At 60.1% G+C, this 21439-nt stretch overlaps 2 protein-coding genes across 2 annotated transcripts in view; one reads left to right on the plus strand and one right to left on the minus strand.

Annotated features, from left to right (window-relative positions):
• The window catches only part of Sorcs2 (sortilin related VPS10 domain containing receptor 2), a 343989-nt gene that overhangs the window by 179322 nt on the left and 143228 nt on the right, over nucleotides 1-21439 (minus strand).
• On the plus strand, nucleotides 9199-11831 carry Psapl1 (prosaposin like 1). The gene has a single exon (XM_015481925.2). The coding sequence runs from the start codon at nucleotides 9354-9356 to the stop codon at nucleotides 10920-10922; it is 1569 nt and encodes a 522-aa protein (XP_015337411.1). The 5' UTR covers nucleotides 9199-9353; the 3' UTR covers nucleotides 10923-11831.

Consider the following 21439-nt stretch of genomic DNA (forward strand, 5'->3'; position numbering starts at 1 on the left):
GCCCAGGGCTCCTCCCTGCCAGGTCCCCCTCGGAAACTCAAATAACACCCAGCAGGGCAGTGACAGCCCCACCTGTGGGGCCTCCCTCCAGGAGGCTGTCCCACAGGCTCTCGCCCGCCCCGTCCTGCCTAATCCTGCCTCCCAGCCCAGCGTTCCTTCTGACAGAGGGACGCGGCCCCCATGCTGAAATCCCAGGCTTCCATCCCCTCCCCTCACAGCCCACGCGATGGCCTCATTCTGTGCTCCCTGTCCATACCACCCTGGGTCAGGCGCTGCCTCTCACCTGGTGTCACAATGACAGCCCAACAGGTCTGCCTGCATCCCTCCTCCGCCATCTCAGGGTAGATGGGCCAGATGCCGGGTGTGTCCCCAGCTCTCATGTCCCACATAAACCACCAGCCAATCCTCTCACTGCAGCCTGGACCCCAAGGCCACCACCTTCCCACAGCTACCACTACCCCCACGGCCTCTCACGGATCACACCATCGCCCAACAGGTCCTCCCAGCTCTCCGCTCTCCACCCTGGGCCCCGACTGATCCCCTAGAAGTACTGTCCGTCAGGCTCTCCTGTGCTCAAAACCCTAGTTCCCTCAGAGCCAGGCCAGAGTGCCCAGCGTGTGGCCCTGCTAATCCTGGCTGCTGTGGCTCCTCCTGCTCTCAGTCTGCTCAAGCCACCTGTGTCCTGGCCCTTCCTATGCTCACCTGCCCCAGGACCTTTGGACATTCTGGCCTCTCTTCTTGGAGGACATCCAGACACTCACCTGGCTTCCTCCCACGCTTTCTCCACTCTCACTCAAATTCTGTCTGGTCACCAAGGCCTCCCCTGACCACTTGCTCCTGGCTCTCCAACCCCTCACAACAGGTAGCTCGCTGTGCTCGCTTGTCACTTTCTTCCTCATTACCACACTTACGTCTGTTGCTCAATCTCTGCCTTTGCCCTTAGAATGTGAGTTCCAGGAGCACAGGGCTTCTGTCTGTTGTGTTCACTCAAATGTCCCCAGAACTAGGTCAGCACGCAGACACAATAGGTGCTTAATAAACGACTGTTGCATTCTCACATGCAGACAAAGCAAAGCAAACAAGATGCGGCCTGTTGCTACCAGGATCTGCTTTTCACCAGGGCTAGGGGGACTCTGTCCACGCCTCCAGCTGCTCCCTCCATCCGGGGTGAGGCAAGCCACCTCACCTGCACTGAGCTCTGCAGCTGCTCGAGGTGTTCAGGATGGGCAGCCTGGTGGGGCCCATCCTGCTGAGACTGGGCTTGCAGCCCAAACCCAGCCCCAGGGAGGCGGCCTCTGGGAAGTGCCTGCCCGTGCGTGGAAGCTTGGGACGTGCTGGGAGGACTCTCACCCAGCAGGAAGGAGCAGGGCCACCCAGGGCGCTGGCACGCGGGAGACGCCTCACCAGTGGGGACCTGTGCTTTCCCTGCAGCATCCCCCAAGGTGCTGAGACCCCACTCGGAAGGGCTCTGGCTCACGGTGCCCAAGTCCTGAGTGCCAACTCCCAGGCTCCTTGGCCTCTGTGGTCTGCGATCATCATTATGTCCCTGCGGCACCCCTCCACACCGGGCTTCTGCAGCTCCACAGTCAAGAAGAGGTTTCTCAGCCTGGAGCTGGGGCTCTGGGGCTGGAGATCATGGTGCCCTGAGTTGGCAGGTGGTAGGACTGAGGCCCTGGGGTGGTGACTTCAAAGCCCCTGCTCTCAGGCCACAGGACTCTGGGAGCCCAGGTTTCCCTTGCCCAGGGCTGGCTGTGGACAGAGGGGGCGTCACCGACAACGTCTCAGGGCCCCCACCCCACCTGACCCTGACTTGAGGCTCAGCTGTCTCCCACCTGGGCTCCTGGGGACCAAGGCTGGATCTCAACAGTGCACATGTTGAAGGTCAAGGTCGCCAGTGCACAGACTCCACCAGTCGTGGGTAACTTTTGCTCCCCAAAGACACGCTGGGCCCTGAGCTCTGTGGATGTGCAGGTGAACTTACATGGACACAGGGCCTTCCCTGCAGTCGTTAGTAAGAGGAGGTGACACCCATCAGGGCTGCCCTGGGCCAGTGGCTGGCATCTCTATGAGAAGGAGGAAAGGAACAGAGACTCGGAGAGATGAGAGCACTGAGGACAGAGGCATGGCCACTGCGAGCCATGGCCTGCCAAGGACAGGCGGCCACACCAGGAGCTGGGGCGGCAGGGAGTCCTCTCCAAGCCTGCAGGGACAGCACCGCCTGCTGACACCAATTTGGGTCTGAAACCCCAGAAGCATGAGAGAGTCTCTCTCCGCTATGGCGAGCCCAGGCTGTGCTCCCCCAGCCGAGGACATTCTCCATCTCGTCGCGCTCCCTGGGCGGGCCCAGGGCTCCTGCGAGGGGCCACCGCTGGGCCTGACTGGAGGCCAGGCCTCCTTACTCTGCTGCTCCTGTGTGCCGCAGTCTGGCTGGGCACAATCAGGAGCCACTTGTCAAAAGAAACTAACTTTATTTTTAGAACCACACACGCCAAACAAAACAGCCTCTCAGGAAAAACCCTCAGAGCCTCAACTGCCACCACCGGCTTCCCACAAGCCTCTCCACCTCCCCCACTCCTCCTGCTCTTGAGGCCGATTGGCTGGGTCGTGTGGGTGGAGCCAAAAAAGTCCCCCAATGAGCAGCTCCGTAGTCTGAAAAGGCGGGGAAACAGCCCAATGAGCATCACCGCAGAGGAGCCAATCAGCTAGAAGTTGCTGGGGCCGCTGTGAGCCAATCATCAGCCGGCAGCTGGAAGTTTGCTGGGGCCCCTTTGGCTGTGGCTCTCAACATCTGTGAAGCCTGGAGGCCTGTTGGAGAAGGCCTCAGGTACAGCCTCTGAGTGACCCCAGATGGGGGCCACGCAGTAGGAGACGCAGGAGGCCCCAGAGGAGGGAGGCCCGTCCTCATCAAGGTGCTCATCCATGAGTGGACGGACCCCCACTGCCTTTGGCCTCTGGCCATGCCACCTCCCTCCCCAGGAGCAAGGGGATCTCTGCAGGGCCCCATGAGCCAATCCCCGTGGGAGGACGGTGGCTGGGATCTGGCTTGGTGGACTGTGAGGCCCAGCTCTGATCTGGGCTCAGGGTGACAAGACCTGACCTGAGAGGGGCTCACAGGTGGGCTGAGCACTTGGCCCTCAGGGGAGGATGCCCACCAGGTGTGGCCCTCAGCCCCCCCCCCAGCTCAGCAGGACCTGCTCAGCTGCTGCCTCTGGCCTGCAGCCTCCCCTCAGCCCCTCCCTCCTCCCAGCTCTGGTGGGTGGGTGCTGTCCTGGAGGAGCCCTGACCATCTCGGGCTCCCCCCAAACCCTCTCCCAGGCCCTTTGCCGTGGGTCTCCATGACTCTGTCCCCAGCTCAAGCAGCCCAGACGCCCTGAAGCCGACTGAGAAGTCGACATGGCTCCCAGCCTCACCTGCACCTCCTTGCTCCCACTCGGCTGGCAGCACCACCCCAGGGCCTCTGTCCCCCCAGCCTGGCTGGGCGCTTTCTCCTGGATGGCCACGTCACCTCCCTGGTGGGCTGCAGTGGGTCACCATGGTCCCACCCCCAACCCATACGTAATCTCAGCCTCCTGCATGGAGGGGGGGGCCACACCTCTGTCATGCTCGCCTCCAGCCCCCGTGTCCCATCTTGGCTGCCCCCAGCTCACAGCAGGGTCCTGGGAAATATGTGGAACAGGCAGTGAACCCCACCCTGGTGTCCCCAGATGGCCAGGTGGTGAAGATGAATCCCAGGCAGGGGACAGACATGTTCCCTGGAAGACCCAGGAAGGGCAAAGGGTAGGAGAGATGTCGTCTTGGGAGCAGTGGGCATGACACAGGGGCAGGGGGACAAGCAGACCACCCTGCAGAACACATGCAATGCAGGCCAGCATCCCACCTTCCAGGACACACACTGGACAGTCCCTCTAGGTAGGGCTGGACAGGAGACAGAGACACCTGCCTCCCCTTACACCATGAGGGGACAGTGAATTAGTGGCTCTGTGTCCACAGGGGCTACTCTTCGCCCTTCTGCAGGCCAGGCAGGTGAGGGCTGGGCGGTGCGGCCAGCAGGGAAGGGAGGGTCTCCCCCTCTATCAGCAGCAGACCCCGGTTTAGGCTGTCTCAAGATGCTCTCCCTGGAGCAAGCCACAGCGTCCTCTGTGCTCTCCAGGACCAGGCTGTGGAGACAGAGCTTCCTCTTCTGCTCCCCATCCCCACCCCCTGCCTCCAGATCAGGCCACCACAAAGCAGCCCGCACACACCCTCCCTTGATCCCACGCAGCCATGCTCGGCTTTCCTTGGGAAGAAACAGTAAATCACCTTCAGAAAACTTTTGAAATAACAGAATTTATAAGAAGCCACAATAGTTCAGCAAACGCTGCTCTGGTTAGCTGCGGTTGGGACTGAGACCAGGGCCATGAGGAGTGACAGGCACCAGCAGCACCTCTGAGTGACAGCAGCAGGTGTGGCCTTGGGGGGACAGGCTCCCCACACATAAACCCCATGGCCAGCCGCACACCCAGGACTGGAGCCAGCACCGTCACCCGGCCACACAGCAGGGCAGGACCAGCAAAGTGGGCCAGCTCTGCACAGCTGCAAGGGACAGTGTGGACACATACTGGGGTGTCACATGAGAGGAAACAGAACAGGAGAAAATGCTGCAGATCCCATGAAGGCAAGGTGCAAGGACAGGGGACCTTCACCCATGACGGGGACAACCAGGAAAGCCATCACGCTCCGGACGCACAGCCGGGCACCAGGGACCACTGCACACTTGACTTACACAAGTGTGTGTGCAGTGAAAATTCACTGAACTGCCCCGTTAAGATGCGTGTGTTCTGTGTGTCAATCCCACCACAGTACAAAGCCGGACGCTCAGACCCAGAGCTCTGTGAGCAGGCTCGGCTTTCCCCAGAGGTTAGTTCTGAACATTTTTAAATACATTCTGGGTTCAGCAAATGAGTAAATGCATTAAAGGTAATGGGGGTGGGGTTGTGGCTCAGTAGTAGTGCACTTGCCTTGCACACGTGGGGCCCTGGGTTTTGTCCTCAGGACCACATAAAAAATAGAATAAAGGTATTGTGTCCATCTACAACTAAAAAAAAAAAATAGATAATGGGATCTTCTCAGTGTTGAAGCAGGAAAAGTATAAAATATCGAAAGGGACACAGCTGGAATGTGCTAGTGTGTGGCAGAAGTATCAGTATGAGCTCATGATCTTAAGAAGATAGATGGTGGGTGGGTGGGTGGACAGATAGGTGGGTGGGGTGGGTGGATGAATGGATAGGTGGATGGGTAGGTGGGTGGGATAGGTGGTTGGGTGGGTAGATGGATGGATGGATGGGTGGATAGATGGGTGGATGGGTGGACGGATGGGTGGATGGGTGGATGGGTACATGAATGGATGGGTGGATGCATGGGTGGCAGATGTGTAGGCAGACGGGTACCTGAGTTTGTTCCAGGTGACATATGTAGATGTGTATGCACCTTATTTGTTTCTGTATCTACAGTGGTATGTTTCTGTCTTTCCACACACATGGCCCCTTCCGCCTTCCTTCTTGACCTCGTGGGTGAGCAGTCACTGTTTACCCTGCCCTGCTTGGTGAGTGCCGGAAGCACTGGCAGCACCTCAGCCGTGAGCACACCAGTGTCCAGATCCTGGTCTCTAAAACCACTTTTCTTGGCAAGCAGGCTGGTCCAGGAAAGCCCAAGAGGGGCCGGAACGCTCGTCCCAGGCAGTCTAGGAGGGCCGGGAATGCCAGGGCCAGAGCAAAGGGACATGATGGCTCCACAGGGCTCCCAGGGTAGGAGCTGGAACAACTCAGGAACAAAAGCCATTCCTAGTGGTGGACTTGAACCTACTAAATGCAACTTAAAATCACATACACAAGACTTCAGAATAATAAAAATACAATAAAAATTCATAAGTCTTCAAGAGACAGGAAAAGAAGGAGGGAAGAGGAGAGAATAGGGACAAGAAAATACAAATTAATAAATGTAGAAGGAAGATGGGGTAGTGAATTAGTGGATAGGAGACCTACATGGTCTCAAAATAATTTTGTTAATATGACTTATTAATTACAAGAGGAAATAGTAGCTTCACAGAGGAGGAAAGGAGTAGATCCCAACCAAGGGGTCGGCAGTGACCACCCTGGGTACACCAGCATTGTGTGGCTGGCACAGGACACACCAACAAGGCCCGGGGCAGCTGGCAGGCCGCCCACCAGCAGCGCACATCCCTGGTGGAGGCCCGGGCCAGCAGCCGACGGACCCAAACCAAGGGGCGTCCGACAGTCCCTGGCCCATACTCCAGTTATAAGGGGCCAAGAAGGGCTGCAAGGGGCACCCAGAGGAGGTGACCAAGGGGACGTGAGCAGAGAGCATACCCTGTGACGGGCTGGACTGCCCTGGAGATAACCTGCCACACACAATAGTGCTGGCGCCCAGGGAGCCCGGGCTGGGCTGCCTAAGTGTGTCCACAGAGCTGCCCACATGGCTCCCAACCTTACACCCGCCTGTGATCACGGAAGACAAGGCGTGGGGAAGCAGGGGGACAAGGGACATGGCCTTCACCTGCACCGCGGGCTAGGAAACCCCACCCCCCTGCAAATGTGTGTGTGTGTGCGCGGCTGAGAGGACAGAGGGACGGAGGGACAGATGGGCGGAGGGATGGGGAGGAGAAGGGCGGGCGGGTGGTCTATGGAGGATCAATGACATCAAAAGGAAACGCGGTACAGGGACACGCTTGGTTCATCCCCGTTCCTGGCGCAGAGTTCCCAAGCCCGGGAGTCTCCCCATGGCAGGAGGTCCCCGTCCTCAAAACGCCTGAGTTTATTAACCAGCTGACTCGGCCCAGGGCCCCTAATAGCCTCAGGATGGGGTTGGGGGACAGAACTCCCAGTGTCCACTGCCCTCCAGGGGTGCTGGAGGTCCACTCTGTTACAATCCTCGACCAGATCCAGTGAACTTTGGGAGCGGGACCCACGGAGGGGCTGTGCGGGGGGCAGGATGCCCTCGCCTGCCCCCCGCCTTGCCCTCCCTGCTCCGGCGTCCTTCCTCAGCAGCTGCCTGTCAGGAGCCATGGGCCTTCCTCAGTTCCAGGAGCTGCCTCCTAGCAAATTACCAGGCTGAGAGCCCTGGGACCCTCCACTTAAAGCTGCCCTCCAGAGACGGGGCGCCCTGGGACTGCTGTGGTCTGAAGTGGGGGGGCTCTCGGTCGGAGCCTCTCCCCTCTGGGGCCTGTGAACCCTGCAGTGAGTGTCGGGCTGACTGGAGTTGCAGGCACCCAGCTGCAGGCATGGAGGGCTGACTGTGGTGTCCAGACAACACTGCGACCCCCAAAACATACAGGGCAATCAGAAGCCCTCCAACACTGTGGGGCCGGAACTGGCACAACCACCTGGACACCTTCTGGTGCACGCCACCCACAGCTGCAGACCCCACCCCACGGCTCTGCTCCCAGAGCCCAGTCTGACCCATCCCTAAGAAGTGCTCAGAGGCCGCAGGGCAGCAGCGTCCACGCTAGCTGGAAACGACCCACCTGCCCATCAAAGGGGAACAGGCAAATAAACCATGACACCCAGTGGGAATTCCACCCAGGAACGAGTGTCCACGCAGCATGGCGGGCCTTACAAAGGGAGCACCTAGTAAGCAGGCCCAAGGGACCAGGACAGGAGGACAGTCGGGCCTCTGGAAAGCCAGCCTGCATGGAAGATGCTTCAGGAAGTGACATGGGGCTGGAAGGTGACGGAATGGAAGGTCGGGGGCTCCCAGGCCACCACACCTTCGTACCCCAGGCAGGACCTTCTGCTTGCTTCCGCCTTGTGCCTGGCCCTGGGCGGCTGTGGGCGGCAATCGGCAGGCAAGGAACGAGCCGTGGGAGTGGAAGCGCCAGGCCTGCTGGCCAGACTGCCACAGAGCCACCCAGTCCTGCTCCACCCTGTGCAGGAACTTGGGGCCACTCACCCAGCTCACGCCCTCCCTGCAGCTGAGAACCCCGTCCTACCCCTCCCTGGGGTGGTCCCCTCCCCTGGCCCCAAGGAACCAGAGCCCCTGGAAGCCATTTAAAGGGCTCAGCATGTAGGATCCCATTCCCTGCAAGCCCAGTAGCCTGGAAGGACAACCAAGGGCTGGGCCGCATTCCTCAGGAGAGGCCACCAGGGCGCCTGGGCCACCAGCCTCAGCTTCCAGGGCCTGGAACCTGAGTTGCAGGTGCCCACACGTGGGCAGGCCCACCAAGACACACAGGGAGCCACAGTGTAGCCCCTGCCATGGGGCCGGGGCCCTGGCAACGGGGCCAAGCAGGAGGCTGCCCTGGAACTCTCCCCTGGGCCGTGGGCCTCAGCCCTCTGCACCTGTTGTTTTCGTGGGTGCCAATGCTCTTGCCTAACAACTATTTCAAAACCAAGGAAGAAAAAGGACAACAAGTGACACAGGTGGAAACAAGCCCTTTTGTGTTTGTGTGCTATCAGCAAGCGTATGCCTGTCCACCAGGCGCCACCCACGTGGCCTTTCACAGAGGTTTTCACAGTGAAGAGAACATCTGGGCTCTGGATCTCACAGGCTAGAGCTTCCCGCAGGCACCCTGAGGCCAGCGGGCTGGAGAGCCGAGGCCACAGACCAACCCTGAACATCTAAACCACCTCCCAGCCTCACGGGGTGAGCACCCCTGTAACCCCTGCATCTCAGGAAGCTGAGGCAGGAGGCTTGCAAGTTTGAGGTCAGCCTCAGCAACTTAGGGAGGCTCTGTCTCCAGATAAAAATAAAAATAAAAAGGGCTGGGGATGTAGTGCAGTGGTAAACCCCCCTGGGTTCAATCCCCAGTGCCAAAAACAAAACCCAGACCAAGTGTCCTACAGTCCAGACCAGAGCCCAGTTAGAAAGCAATGGGGGTGGGGGACTCGTTCCCTGTCCTCTGGAAACAGGACAGATGCCTTTCCGTACCTCCCCAATGGGAGCAGGAGATCCCCTGGTCTCCCTGCAGGAGGAGACCCAGGCCACCCAGCAAGTCAGGACAAGGTATGTGATGGGGGGGGGGGCCGGGGAGGGCGTTCCAGAGGCTGCCAGGCCTGAAGACGGCGGGGCCAGGAGAGCACCTGGAGGCAGGCCTCACTAAACAGGAGTGGGCTCTGAACACCTGCAGGGAGGAGGAGGCAGAGGCCAGCCGACAAGGGGGCAGGGCGGGGCTGTGAGTCAGGCTGCAGGAGGGGCCGGAGGCGGGTTTATAGCAGTTGGCCGGCAGACCAACCCTGAACATCTAAACCACCTCCCAGCCTCATGTAAACCTCCCCTGCACCCACTCAGGGACAGGCCGGAGAGCCGGGTTTATAGCAGCCAGGCAGCCAGGAGCACGGGAACGCCAGTCACTGGGCAGCATGCTGTGTGCCCTGCTTCTCCTGTCCAGCCTCCTGGGGCCCACCATGGCTGGCCCCATCTCAGGCCCCCGGGACTGTGCCAAGGGACCCGAGGTGTGGTGTCGTGACCTGCAGGCAGCTGCCAGGTGTGGGGCTCTGGGGCACTGCCAAACAGCTGTCTGGAGCAAGCCCACCACCAAGTCCCTGCCCTGTGACGTGTGCCAGGAAGTGGTGGCTGCTGCCGGCAACGGGCTGAACCCGGACGCCACTGAGTCCGACATCCTGGCCTCAATGATGAAGACCTGTGAGTGGCTTCCCAGCCAGGAGTCCTCAGCCTCATGCAAAGGGATGGTGGACGCCCACAGCACGGTCATCCTGAGCATGATCAGCAGAGACCCGGGCAGCTCTGCAGCGCAGGTGTGTACTGCGCTCACCCTCTGTGAGCCGCTGCAGAGGCGCCTGGACGCCCCAGGGGGACCAGGGGGACCACTCTCCCAGGAGGACACCTCCCAGGCAGTGGCCCCATTCATGGCCAACGGGGCCCTCAGCTTCCACCCTCCACAGAAACCTGGGGGTGCTGTGTGCCAAGAGTGTGTCCGGCTGGTCTCCCAGCTCCAGGATGCTCAGAGGTCCAACTTGACCTTGGCAGGGATGAACGTCCAGGGTCAGTGTGACTCCCTGGAGCCTGGCCTGGCTCTCCTCTGTAAGAGCTACATCTACCAGCTCTTTGTCCCTGCAGAGCAGACTCTGAGACTTCTCCCACCACAAGGGGTCTGCAGGAAGGGTGGCTTCTGTGAGGAGCCTGCCCACCAGCTGGCTCAAATAGCTGCTGTGGACGGGGTCCCCTCCCTGGAACTGGGGCTGCCGAGGAGGAACGAGGTCCAGATGAAGTCAGGCCTGACCTGCGAGTTGTGCCTGGATGTGATCCAGAAGCTGGACCAGTGGCTGGTGACCAACAGCACCGAGGCCATGATCAGCCAGGCCCTGGAGCGAGTGTGCTCCCTAATGCCCGCCTCCATCCTCCAGGAGTGCATCACCTTGGTGGACACCTACAGCCCCTCCTTGGTGCAGATGGTGAGCAGAGTCACCCCAGAAAGAGTGTGCAAGGCCATCCGGCTCTGTAGCAGCCGCAGGCGGGCCAGGGCCGTCTCAGGGGCCCATGCTAAGGAGCCGTCCCTGCTGCTGAACGAGGATGGTCAGGGCAGCTTCTGCAACGGGTGCAAAAGGCTGCTGGGTGTGTCTTCCCAAAACCTGGAGCTCAAGAGCACCAAGCGGGACATCCTGAAAGCCTTCAAGGGCGGCTGCCACATCCTGCCCCTGCCCTACATGGTGCAGTGCAGCCGCTTCGTCACCGAGTACGAGCCAGTGCTGATCGAGAGCCTCAAGGAGATGATGGACCCCGAGGCTGTGTGCAGGAAGATGGGGGCCTGCCACGCCTCCAGGGTCCCACTGCTGGGCACCGACCAGTGCGTCCTGGGCCCCAGCTTCTGGTGCAGCAGCCCGGAGGCCGCCGAGCTGTGCAACGCTGTAAGCCATTGCCAGCGCCTCGTGTGGAAGGAAACGTCCTTCCACAGCAGGGAGCACCCGTGACCGTGGCTGCCAGAGCCCAAGAGCCTGTGACTGCTGGCCCCGGAGGCTTCTGCATCCCACAGGGACCCCAGGAGGTGGGTGCTGTCCCCATCTCCATTTCACAGATGAAAAACTGAGGCTCTGAGGAGGGGCTGGGAGGGGCAGGCTGAAAGACAAAGCCAGATATTGGTGACCCCGAGGAGCTGCCTGAAGGTCTCTGCCATGTGACTCAGTGCACAGGACAAAGTGCACCACCCAAGCCGAGAAGCGCAGCAGGGGTTGTGGATGCCCCTCGGGCCCCAGGAGCCACGGCGGGAGGTGGAGGGAAGGTGGTGGGCTTACTAGTCAGACTGGGCCTCCCGTGCAGAGCTCAGTGTGGGACTGGGTCTCAGCCAGGCTACCTGGCTCGCCCAGCCACAGCTCAACCTGAGGTCGCTGGGGTGGTCCCCCAGGGACTGTGAGGTGCCAGCATCTCTGCACTCCCTGGGGGTGCCTGGGCCCAGAGCCATCCTTCCAATGTCTCCACCCACCTGGGGACCCTGTCCTCTCACTCAGAGCTCAGCCTCCCTGGGGCTGGGCAGAAGCCTTGGGGTGGGCTCAAAATCGGGAGAGCAATGCATGCTGGGTAGAGCCCAGGAATAGCCCCCGTGGGTTCGGGGTGGCTGTTGGAGGATGCCCTCTGGAGCCTCAGTCTTCAGATCTGTAGATTGGGGTGGCCACACCCGCCTCACAGGATCCTGAGACAATTCCAGGAGATGTCCTCAAGCCCCTTCCCAGAGGCCGGCCCCGCAGGTCTGCGGGGACCAGCTAAACCTGTCAGGGGCCAGTGGGAGCCTGGGGAAGTGGCTGTGCAGATGCTGTATAAACTGGGAGCATTCTCCAAATGCGGTCTGCGGGCTTGGTCTTGTTGGTGGTGCCGGGCGGAACGCAGGGCCTGGCCCAGCGGGCAGATGCTCTAGCACTGAGCTGTGCTCCAGCCCGGGTCTGCTACTTCAGTTCTCGTGAGAGGCGTGGCCCTGGGCTGCAAAGCCCTTCCTCCCCAGCTTTGGCAGGTGTCCCTCCAGCAGGAGTGTCCCTCCCCCAGGCTCAGCCTGCTCAGGCCCTGCTGCAGTCCCCTCCCCCGGTGAGGTCTCCCCCGGAGAACAGGGCATGACACCTGCTCTGTCCTCAAGCCCCACGCAGGGCCGTGTGCAGTAGGTGCTCGAACATCCGGGGCCCACACAGGAGTAGAAGTGGCCACTCCCCATGCAGCCTGGGTCAGGGAGGCCACTCAGATGAACTTGCTCCAACCAGAGTGCTGGCCCGGCATGAGCGGGTGGACCCTCCTGAGAGGCCAAGGTTAGGCGACCATCTCCAACCCAGGCCATGGCTCCAGGGACACAGGCACGGCTGGCCAGAATTTCTGGGCTCCTCCACCCTGGCCGCTGTTGGCTGGGCGAGCCTGGGCACACCAGGTGGCCCCGGAAGGTGATCACACTTGGGAAGCGGCCTGTGTCAGAGCTGAAAACACAGGCACCTGACGTCACCGACACACTGTCCCCGTCCCGCAGCCCACCACCTCCCCAGGCTCTCCGCTGGCATGTGTCCCCACCAGACCTGCTCCTCTGGGACAGGTCAAGCCTGTGCCTCTATTCTAGCCTGGGACCCTGGCTGACATTCCTGGTGATATGTCATGGCTTCCGGACCTGATGCTTCCCCAGAGACATTGCAGCCACACAGGGCAGCCAGAGGCAGGCACAGGGAAAAACCACGTCCTGGGTGACCATCTAGACGGTGGGCAGTCAGGGCAGGGTCTCTCCTGCCCTTTCCTCTGGCCTTCCCCCTGGGCCTGGGTGCCTGCTGACCAAGTGTGTCCCCACAGGTCCCTTGTCCACAAAGCATGTCATGGTGCCCAGTTGGCAACAATTCTACAGGGCCACGCCCACCCAGGGCTGGCCGGGACCTGGGTCCTGAGCACCGCACAGGTCCCATTCCAGGCACAGGGGCCCCACTTAATGTCCTTATCTTCATTTGTCCCACACCAAAGCCAAGGAGATCCAGGGTGGCATCTTGCTCAGTCCCTGTGACCTCACTCAGCTCAAAGCCAAGGCCCCCACCTCTGGCTGCACTGCCTGCCGGGGACCCCCTGGGCCTGGCTCCAGGTCCCTCTGCTGCCCCACCCCCTGCAGAGCCTCCTCAGCTGGCCCTCGGGAGGCACTCTGGATGCCCAGACCCCCGTCTCTCCTGCCCCTGCCTTCCTCTCCAGCCCTTAACACCTAGGACACTGTTCATGTGCCCCCAACTCTCCCCCAAGCTTGTCCTGCAGGAGGGGAGGGATTATTCCAAGGTCCCTGCCATATTCCCGTCACCTAGAGCAGAGCTGGCTCAGAACAGGGACCAGGACAAGGAGAAGTACCGAGCCCTGCCACTTCAGAATGTTTCAGACAAAACCTCCCCCTGGTCTGTCCTGAAGGGCACAGACGGCAGCACCAGGCGCCACCCAGGGCACGCTCCTCAGTCTGCAGCAGGACGGGTGTGCCAGGGACCACGAAGCAGACCTCAGCGCGAGGGTCCTGCCCCTCTCCAGCAGTGACCCAGCCTGTCCATCCCACCCCCATGGTGGTCGGCGGTCAAAGGCAGCTCCTGTGGGGTCCCTGAATCACGGGCACACCTCCAGCTCCTCGCCCTCCCCACATGGTCCCCTCTTGTCCTGACTGCCTCACCCCACTCCTAATGAAGCCCAGAGTCGGGTGGGGGCCAGGAGACCAGACCCCTGGCTTGAGTGTCCAGTCTCCGACTCTCTGGGTCCAGAGGGCCTCCACATCTGCATTTGCTGTGGTGCCGAGGACACAGGGAATCCAGCCTTGAGGACTGCGCTCCTGGACCCCAGGACCCAGGTGCCCTGGACAGCCCACGCACAGCTGTCCTGGGAGTCCATCTGCACCCTGAGGCTGAAGGGGCGTCCCTTTGGGCCACAACTGGAGGGGTAGGCGGCTCCTGGTGTCTCTCGGGGCCTCTCCTCTTCCCCACTGCTTGAGATGGGGAGAAGGGATCTGCTCTTCTCTGATCAAAGCCTCCCCTCCTGGAAGTAGCACCGCACACGTGGTCGACGCAGGGCCTAATGACAGCCCAGGAGCCGCCCTCAGAACAGGCAGGCTCCTGGGAAGGTGCCTTTGGAGCCGGGCTGGAGCCGGGCGGTCCCCTGGCGGTCCCCTGGCGGCAAGGCCACAAACCCCTGCAGGTTCTCCCCCTGGCTCAGGGCTGCCACTGCCCCTGCCCCATGATGTCCTCCAGAGTGTGGGGAAGAGCAGCCTCCACCCAGGGCCCCCCCAGGAGAGCGCAGCCTGTGGGCGGCCACGCCTCCCTCGCTCCCTGCTCCCGTGGAGCACCGTGGCCACAGGAGCCCTCCAAGGTGTTCTTGGGGGGAACTAGGCCAACAATGACAAGCCCTGGTGGCTGAAACCTCAGCACCACATTCTGTCCCTCCTGAGGCCCATGGGGAGGGAGCCTGCCTGCCTCATGGACGCCTGGCCCTGGGGCCCCCCAAGGACTGGCCCACGATCCTCAGGGACCTGTTTCCCTCCCAGATTAGACTGGACCAGACAGGCCCAGAACTTGCACAATGCCAGAACTGGGCCCCTCCTGTGGCCGGTCCCAGCCCCAGCCCCGTGGCCTGCAAGAATGCCGGCCATGCTGTCCCTCCCAATTTCTCCAGCAAGGTCAGAACCCCAGGCTGCTGCCACGCGGGAGTCTTCGCAATTCCTAAACACTGACGGTCTCTTGAGTTATCTTGAGTCCTCTGCTGGCCAGGCCAAACCTGTCTGAAGACCGGGCTGGGGCCCCCTCGAGCCAGAGAGAGCCCTGTTGTGGAGGACAGCCATGGCCTGGCCTCCTGACAAGGACGTGGCAGTCCCGAAGCCTTGATGCTTCTTCCTGAAGCCACGACCCACCCAGGGAAGGGACCGGAGTCACTGTGGAGCTGATTCCCAACCTGAGGTGGGGGGGAGTCACTAGAACTGGAAATGACTCCCACTGGGCGTCATTGCAAACTAGAGGGGAAGCCCCTACTCCCACCCCTCGAGCTGATGTTCCCAAGGACACGAGGGGCCAGAAGCCACAAACAGCAGGGAATCGGGCTCTTCCATGGTGGACCCCACACAACCCTTCATCTGGGGTCTCAAGAGGGAAGCCCATGGAGACAAGAAGTCAGGCCATCCCTGGGGGACTCCAGAGCCAATAGTCACCCCATGGCAATCAGGGGACAGGGTTCTGGGACACACAACTCAACTGAAACTCCAGAGCTCCTGAATAACAGCACTGTCCCAAATGTCACACTCTGGAACGTGAAAGAATGAGGACAGCCCTAGGGAGGCGGCTTGGGCACCAGCACCCCTGAAAGAGGCACACCCAGGTCCCTGAGCTGGGCCCATGGGTGGCACCAGGCTGTGGGAGGCCAGAGCCAGCTCCCCACCCAGAGCAGCACCCACGCCAGCACCAGGAGCAGAGGTGGGGAGCACAGAGCACCACAGAGGCCGTGGGGTTGGGGTCCCTCACACTCCCCGTGGCTGGTGGGAGCCTGTCGGTGGTGACAGCTGGTGGGCAGATGTGTGGGGCTCAGGCATGCAGAATGCCCAGGGCTGGCGGGGACCACCAAGCCATTGTGTCCTCTGCCAAGACCCTCCTGAGAGGAGCCCCACCCGCACAGGGGCTCTGGGCAGAGGAGCCGCGGGAGCGCCCTGCCACCTAGCAGAGGTGGGTACCGTGCACCAGGAGGTGGGACCAGAAGGAGGGGCTGCAACCAGTGCGCAAGGTGACTGTGGGCAGACTGCCAGACCACTCCAGCGGTGTTCTCCTCTCCCAGAGCAGAGGACTGGGTCAGCTGGACCCCAGCTCAGACCAAGCTCCCAGGCCCCCCACCCACAGACACCTACTCCTAGGGCTGTCTGCAGGCAGAGGAGTAGAGGCCAGAGGGAGCCTAGAACTCCTTGGAAATGAGCAGCTAACGTGGCGGAGCCCCAGGGCCAGGCGGGGCCTATGCTCCCGAGCCTGCTCCTCACACAGAGCCAGGGAAAGTGTGGGGGCCGGGGTGGCAGGCCAGGGGCCCAGAGCTCCAGCAAAAGCTGGCCGCATCCCACCTGCCCTTCAGGGCCAGAGGCAGCTCCCCTGCTCCCCCGGCCTCTGTCCCCAGACCCACAGAGTGCCAGGGAGCCACAGAACCTCGGGACCCGTGCATCCAGGGACAGTAGCTTGAAAGTGGCCATGGTGAGGGAATCTTCACCATGGGAACTGGAACGCCACCGAACAGGGCTGTGCGGTCTTCACCAGCACACATCCACCTGAAGCCCAGGAGAGACGGGCACCCAGAGAGCGCCAGCGGCAGCCTGGCCTCCCGAGGACTGACTGGTGCCAGGGGAGACGGGGTCTCCAGCAAACACAACAGCCACAGGCCAGCATCTCAGGCCCCAGAAAGCGTCCACCTCTGCCCTCCACTCCAGGGGAGGGCCTACCATGCCCGTACCAGTGCCGTGCTGGGCACTGGGAGCTGCGTCAACAGATAAGGACGTTGAAGCCTGCCACCGAATGGGGCAGGGCTGACCAGCCACATGTAAGGACGCAATACAGAGGACGATGTTTGAAAAGGAGAACTTCATTAAAATAATATCATGGGAAATGCATTTAAAGAGAAAAGCACGTGTGGAATGGCATCCTAAACAGGGTAGATAGGGAGGTGGCCCGGGAGGTGACATTCAGCTGGAACCTGGCGAGGCAGGGCAGACATCCCAAGAGAGGGCTGGGTGGGGTGACGGCTGGGAGGTGGGGTGCCAAAGAGGCTGGGGGCTGGAGTGAGAACTAGGCCCTGGAGAACCAGCGGGGTAGTGGGTGGGGATACCTTGGGGTGCATCGAGGGGGCCCCGGGACCCAATGTGGAGGAAGTCATGGGTCAGTTAGGAGCTGGTCAGCACTGCATCTCCCTCTCTGAAAGCTCACTTGGGTGGCCCCTTGGGGAGACCATGTGCAGGTGTCCAGGTAGGAGGTGCTGGAGCTGGGCAGGCAGGTGCCAGGAGACAGAGACAAGGGTACTGGTTCCAAATGTCCAGGAGAAGAAGACAGGGGAAGGATGGGGTCTGAGAAACGGCAGGATGACCTGGCCCAGGCCAAACATGCAAGTGGACCAGAGGACAGGGACCCCGTGCTCACCCAGCTCTCCTCTCTCAGCTCTGTCCTGCATGGCCAGTGGCCTTGAGCATGGTATAGACCCAGCCCCAGCAGGCCCACCTTTAGAGGAAGGCTGGGGTGGGAAGGAAGGCCCAGCCGCAGGTCTACAGGGCCGGCATGGGGGGACGCTGGGCCTCACAATGAGGCGAGAGGACAGGGACAGCAGCGGGGAAGGAGGTCAACTAGTCAGGTTCCGCAGGTCGGAGCAGTCCCTCAGTGGCCAGGCAGGGGTAAGGGATCATGCCCTCTGGTGCACTCTTCCCCAAATTGTGAGGCTGGAGGAGGGAGAGTCTCCAAGGTGGCACAGACGAGGCTGGACTCCATCTGCTCTGGGTTCAACTCGTCTTCCAAAGTCCCCGGTGTTGAGGCCAGGAGGGCGGGGTTCCAAGGATGATTAGAGGGTTCACAAGAAGCACAGAGGCCTGAGCTGGCAGCTCACTGTCTCACCACGCGCTGCCTCTGTGCTGGGGCTCTGGATGGGGCAGCACCAGGCCTCACCACATGCTGAGCCTATGTAGCCTATGTAGCCTCCAGATCACTGGGGCTGTTTGTTACAGCAGGTGGCACAGCCTGACTAGCTGAGCCTGCCACATCAGGATCTCACTTCCATCTATGTCTCCCAGGAACCCAGCATGTCCCTGGACCAGTGCAGAGAGGGCTGCTCGCCTGAGAAGGACTTGCCAATGTGAAATTCAGGGGACACTCAGAAGAAGGTGGACTCAGAAAGCCAATGACTAGAGAAAAGCTCAACCAGCTTCCTCAGAAAGAGATCCACACACTCCTGAGCAGGGGCTCTTCACTGCAAAAGCTTGGAAACCTGCCTCAACCAGGGAGCCAGAGGCCAGGAGAGCTCTCTGTAAAGGGAAACCCCAGGAGTCAGGCAAGGGCACCCAAGGCATGGGCCAGATTCAATACAGGGTCCTCTGCATGGTCTCAGAGGCCACCCAGTCCCTAGCACCTGGATCCCTGACCCTCTTTCCAACAAGGCTGCTGGCAGCTCCAGTGTCCATGGCCAGCCAGGCCCACGAGGGACCTCCTCTTGGTAGAAAGACCTTCCCTGGACAGATTCCCAGATCCTCCCTCTGCCCTCTGGACCCCACAGCACTGCCTGCCTCCTGACCCCCAGGACATTGCTTGGAAGCTGGGAGACAGTGTCACACCTCCCCAGACCTACCCTGCTCCAGACCATGCCCCAATGGGCAGAAACAGCCAGTTAGTCCCTTCCTCGTACCTTCATCCTAGGCAGTGATCCTCCCACCAAGGCCAATTGCCCAAGGTCACTCATAAGTGGAACACAGGTTGCTCTGAGCCTTGCTGTGGTCCATGAAACATTTAACAGTGATGTTAAGTAAGTCCTGAGCCTGGGCCTTGAGGCCTGTGCACTCTGTGCTTCTCGAGTCTCTGCCCAGGTGCCATGTGCATAAACCCAGGCTAACCTGCTGGAGGGTAACAGACACATTGCCAATTAACCCTGCTCCCTCAAGCAGCCGCCAACCAAGCCTAGAAGCAGAGAGATAATGACTGCTGGCCAGACATGTGAATGAGCCCATAAGAACAGAAGAGCCACCCAGCTGAGCCCAACCCATACTGTCCATCTTCAGAACCATGAGCTAACTGAATGGTTATTGTCTTCAGCCACCAGTTTTGGGAGTCGTTTGTTATGCAACAGAAGCTAGCTGATAGATCCCCATGGCTGCTCCTTGTACGATTTCTCCTGCAGAGGGCACCACTTCCAGCTCCCTAATTTGTAAGCTAGGCTTTGTAAGACACAATGCCATTTTTATAAGGTTCTCCATGACGTGGGGACAAAGAGCTCTGGGACCCACACAGTTCTGCCTCCGCCATGCCCCACCTCCACTCAGTATCCCAACTGCCTCAGGTTTTTTAACTGCTGTGCGCTCCGCCTGCTGGCTGCCTGGAGTTCATCCTGCAGTCTTGGTAGGATCCACTTCTGCCAGCTTCGCCGGGCTCACCCTGGGCTCACCCTGGGCCCACCCTGCTGCCCCCCATGGCACACCCTCCATGAGGGAAGCCGTGCTGCTCCAGGGCTTCCCTGGCCACTTGCCTGCCTCCCTGCAAGTGTGTCAGTCACCAAGGCAGAGGCCACATAGGTCATTCAACACTCCAGAGCCTGGGTGCCCCTGGAGAGTGCTAAGCACTCAGAGGAAAGGAGGGAAAGCGGGGTGCCCATGTTTTTGATGGGGAGAGCTCCCCGCCAATGGCACTTGAGCCAGCAGAGCCATTGGTACCTGTGCTTCATAAGTACCTGACTACAAAACCAGCCATGAGGCTCAGCTTCCTCCAGGTCCTTCTAACCCTCCTCTCCACATTCCTGTGTCCCCCAAGCTAGCCACTGACGATGCCTTAGGCACCGAAGTCCCCTCCTGACCACACCCAGGGGAGGGGAAAAGGCAAGCCACCTCTCTGGACCCTCCATGAGCTGTGTCTGGTTTAGGGCAGTGACCACAGGGAGAGATGGGGCCAGTAGGATTGAGAGTGGAATGGAGGTTAAGGGCCACACCCAGGAAGAGTGAGTCCCACAATCACTGAGAACTTGGCAGCTGACGCCCTCTCAGCAGGCCACCAGAGGGGGGCACACAAGCTTAGACACAGCAAGCAATTGCCCAAGGTCACTCATAAGTAGCAGAGCTGGGACATCTGGAATCAGGGTGCCAAAGTTCTCCCAAGTAATAATGAGAATTATTAGCTTTTATCCCCAAACCAAAAATAAATAAATAAGTAACATTTGCAGCATAGTAAAGATGGCTGGGGAAACCTCACCCCCAGGCACCACACAGTCCTGTCAGCTCCCGCTTTGTAGCTTGGAAAGCAGGGCCCAGGCACCCAGGGGCTGTTCCCAGCTCCAGATGATGGATAGCACTGTGGCACCCAGAGCCAGCACCCACCTCTGATGCTACCCGGCTGCTGCTCCATCTTGGAGGGTGGGCGCCTGCAAACTGGTTTATGGCTCATCCTTCAAAGCACACTCAAGTGAGCTTTATTACATAATAGAAAACAAAGTCCGTTTTCTCATACATTCCCCACTCGGGGACTTGTTTTAAAATGCAATAAATCTGCAGAGCAGAGTGTGACTCCGATGCATGGGGCAGCAGATTTCAGTCTGCAGACCACAGACGGAAGTCCATGTGCACGTGGGTTTGCATGTGTGCACGAGTGTGCAGGATATAAATAGTGGAGAATATAACACACGGGATGCTGTCCCAGCCCGGCTCCTCTGGGGAGCACAAGGTAGAGGCCTTGGCACTCACTGCGTCTGGAAGGGTGAGTGGTGAGGCTCTGGGGCCCCGGCATCTTCTCAAAGGCCACTTACACTCTGCCACATGCCCAAGCCCTCACTGCCCACTCCAAATGCTGTCACCCAGTGTGTTCATCTTTGTCCCCTGGTCAGTCTTTCACTTGACACAACCTCCTGCTGTCATCTCTGGAGCTTTCATGCTTCTATGCACAACTACATAATGTCCCCACAACAAGTCCACATCCTAACGTTGGAGCCTGCGTGTATGTTCTCTGACGTTGCAGATGTGACCCGGTTCAGGACTTTGGGATGGGAGATCGCCTGGACTGTGCGGGGTCCTCTAAAAGGGTGAGCCTTTTTGGCTCTGGTCCAAGCATGAGATGCACAGCAAAGAAGGGTCAGAGGTTGGGCCAGGGCTGCTCTGAGGACAGAGGGAGGATCATGAGCCAAGGGAGGTGGCAGCTACACTGCAGCCTCAGAAGCTGGAAAGGGGAAGGAAAGAGATGGCCCAGAGCTCAGGAAAGGAATGCAGGCCTGTTGACATCTTGAGCTTAGCCCTGTGAGAGCCAGCTGGACTTCTGACCTCCAGAGTGTAGATCATGCAGGGCCTGGAGTTGTGGGTGATTTATTACAAGCATTAGAAAACCAGTCACCCTGTGAGTCAGCCTGGCTCTGGGGCCCCCCAAACATGGGCAACCCCCAGCCTCTGTGCCACTGACCCCCAGCTCCCTCCTGCTTCCCCACGGCACCACACACAATGTGGGTGCCATCTTGGATTCCGTTTTCTGGGGACACAGGAGCACGGCTCCTGGGTTCTCTTCATCCTGAGTCTTGATGGCTCCAGCAGTCCCTGGCACTTTGCAGGACCCTGGAAAGCAGCTGCAAATGGCTGGGCCTTGGGGTGTTCAGGGTCAGAGACCTGCGGCCGTTAATGAGATTTATAGAACAACAAATGTATCCTTGTCTCTCCTCTTCAAGTCTTTTTTTAGCAGAAGATAAACCCACCCGAGGAAGGGAGGCAGGTCTCACATTTATCTTCTTTCTTCTTGCCTAAATGGCCCTGTAATTTCTCCGTTCCCCAGGAACA

Source organism: Marmota marmota, unplaced genomic scaffold (assembly GCF_001458135.2).
Source record: "Marmota marmota marmota unplaced genomic scaffold, marMar, whole genome shotgun sequence".
Lineage (NCBI taxonomy): Eukaryota > Metazoa > Chordata > Mammalia > Rodentia > Sciuridae > Marmota > Marmota marmota.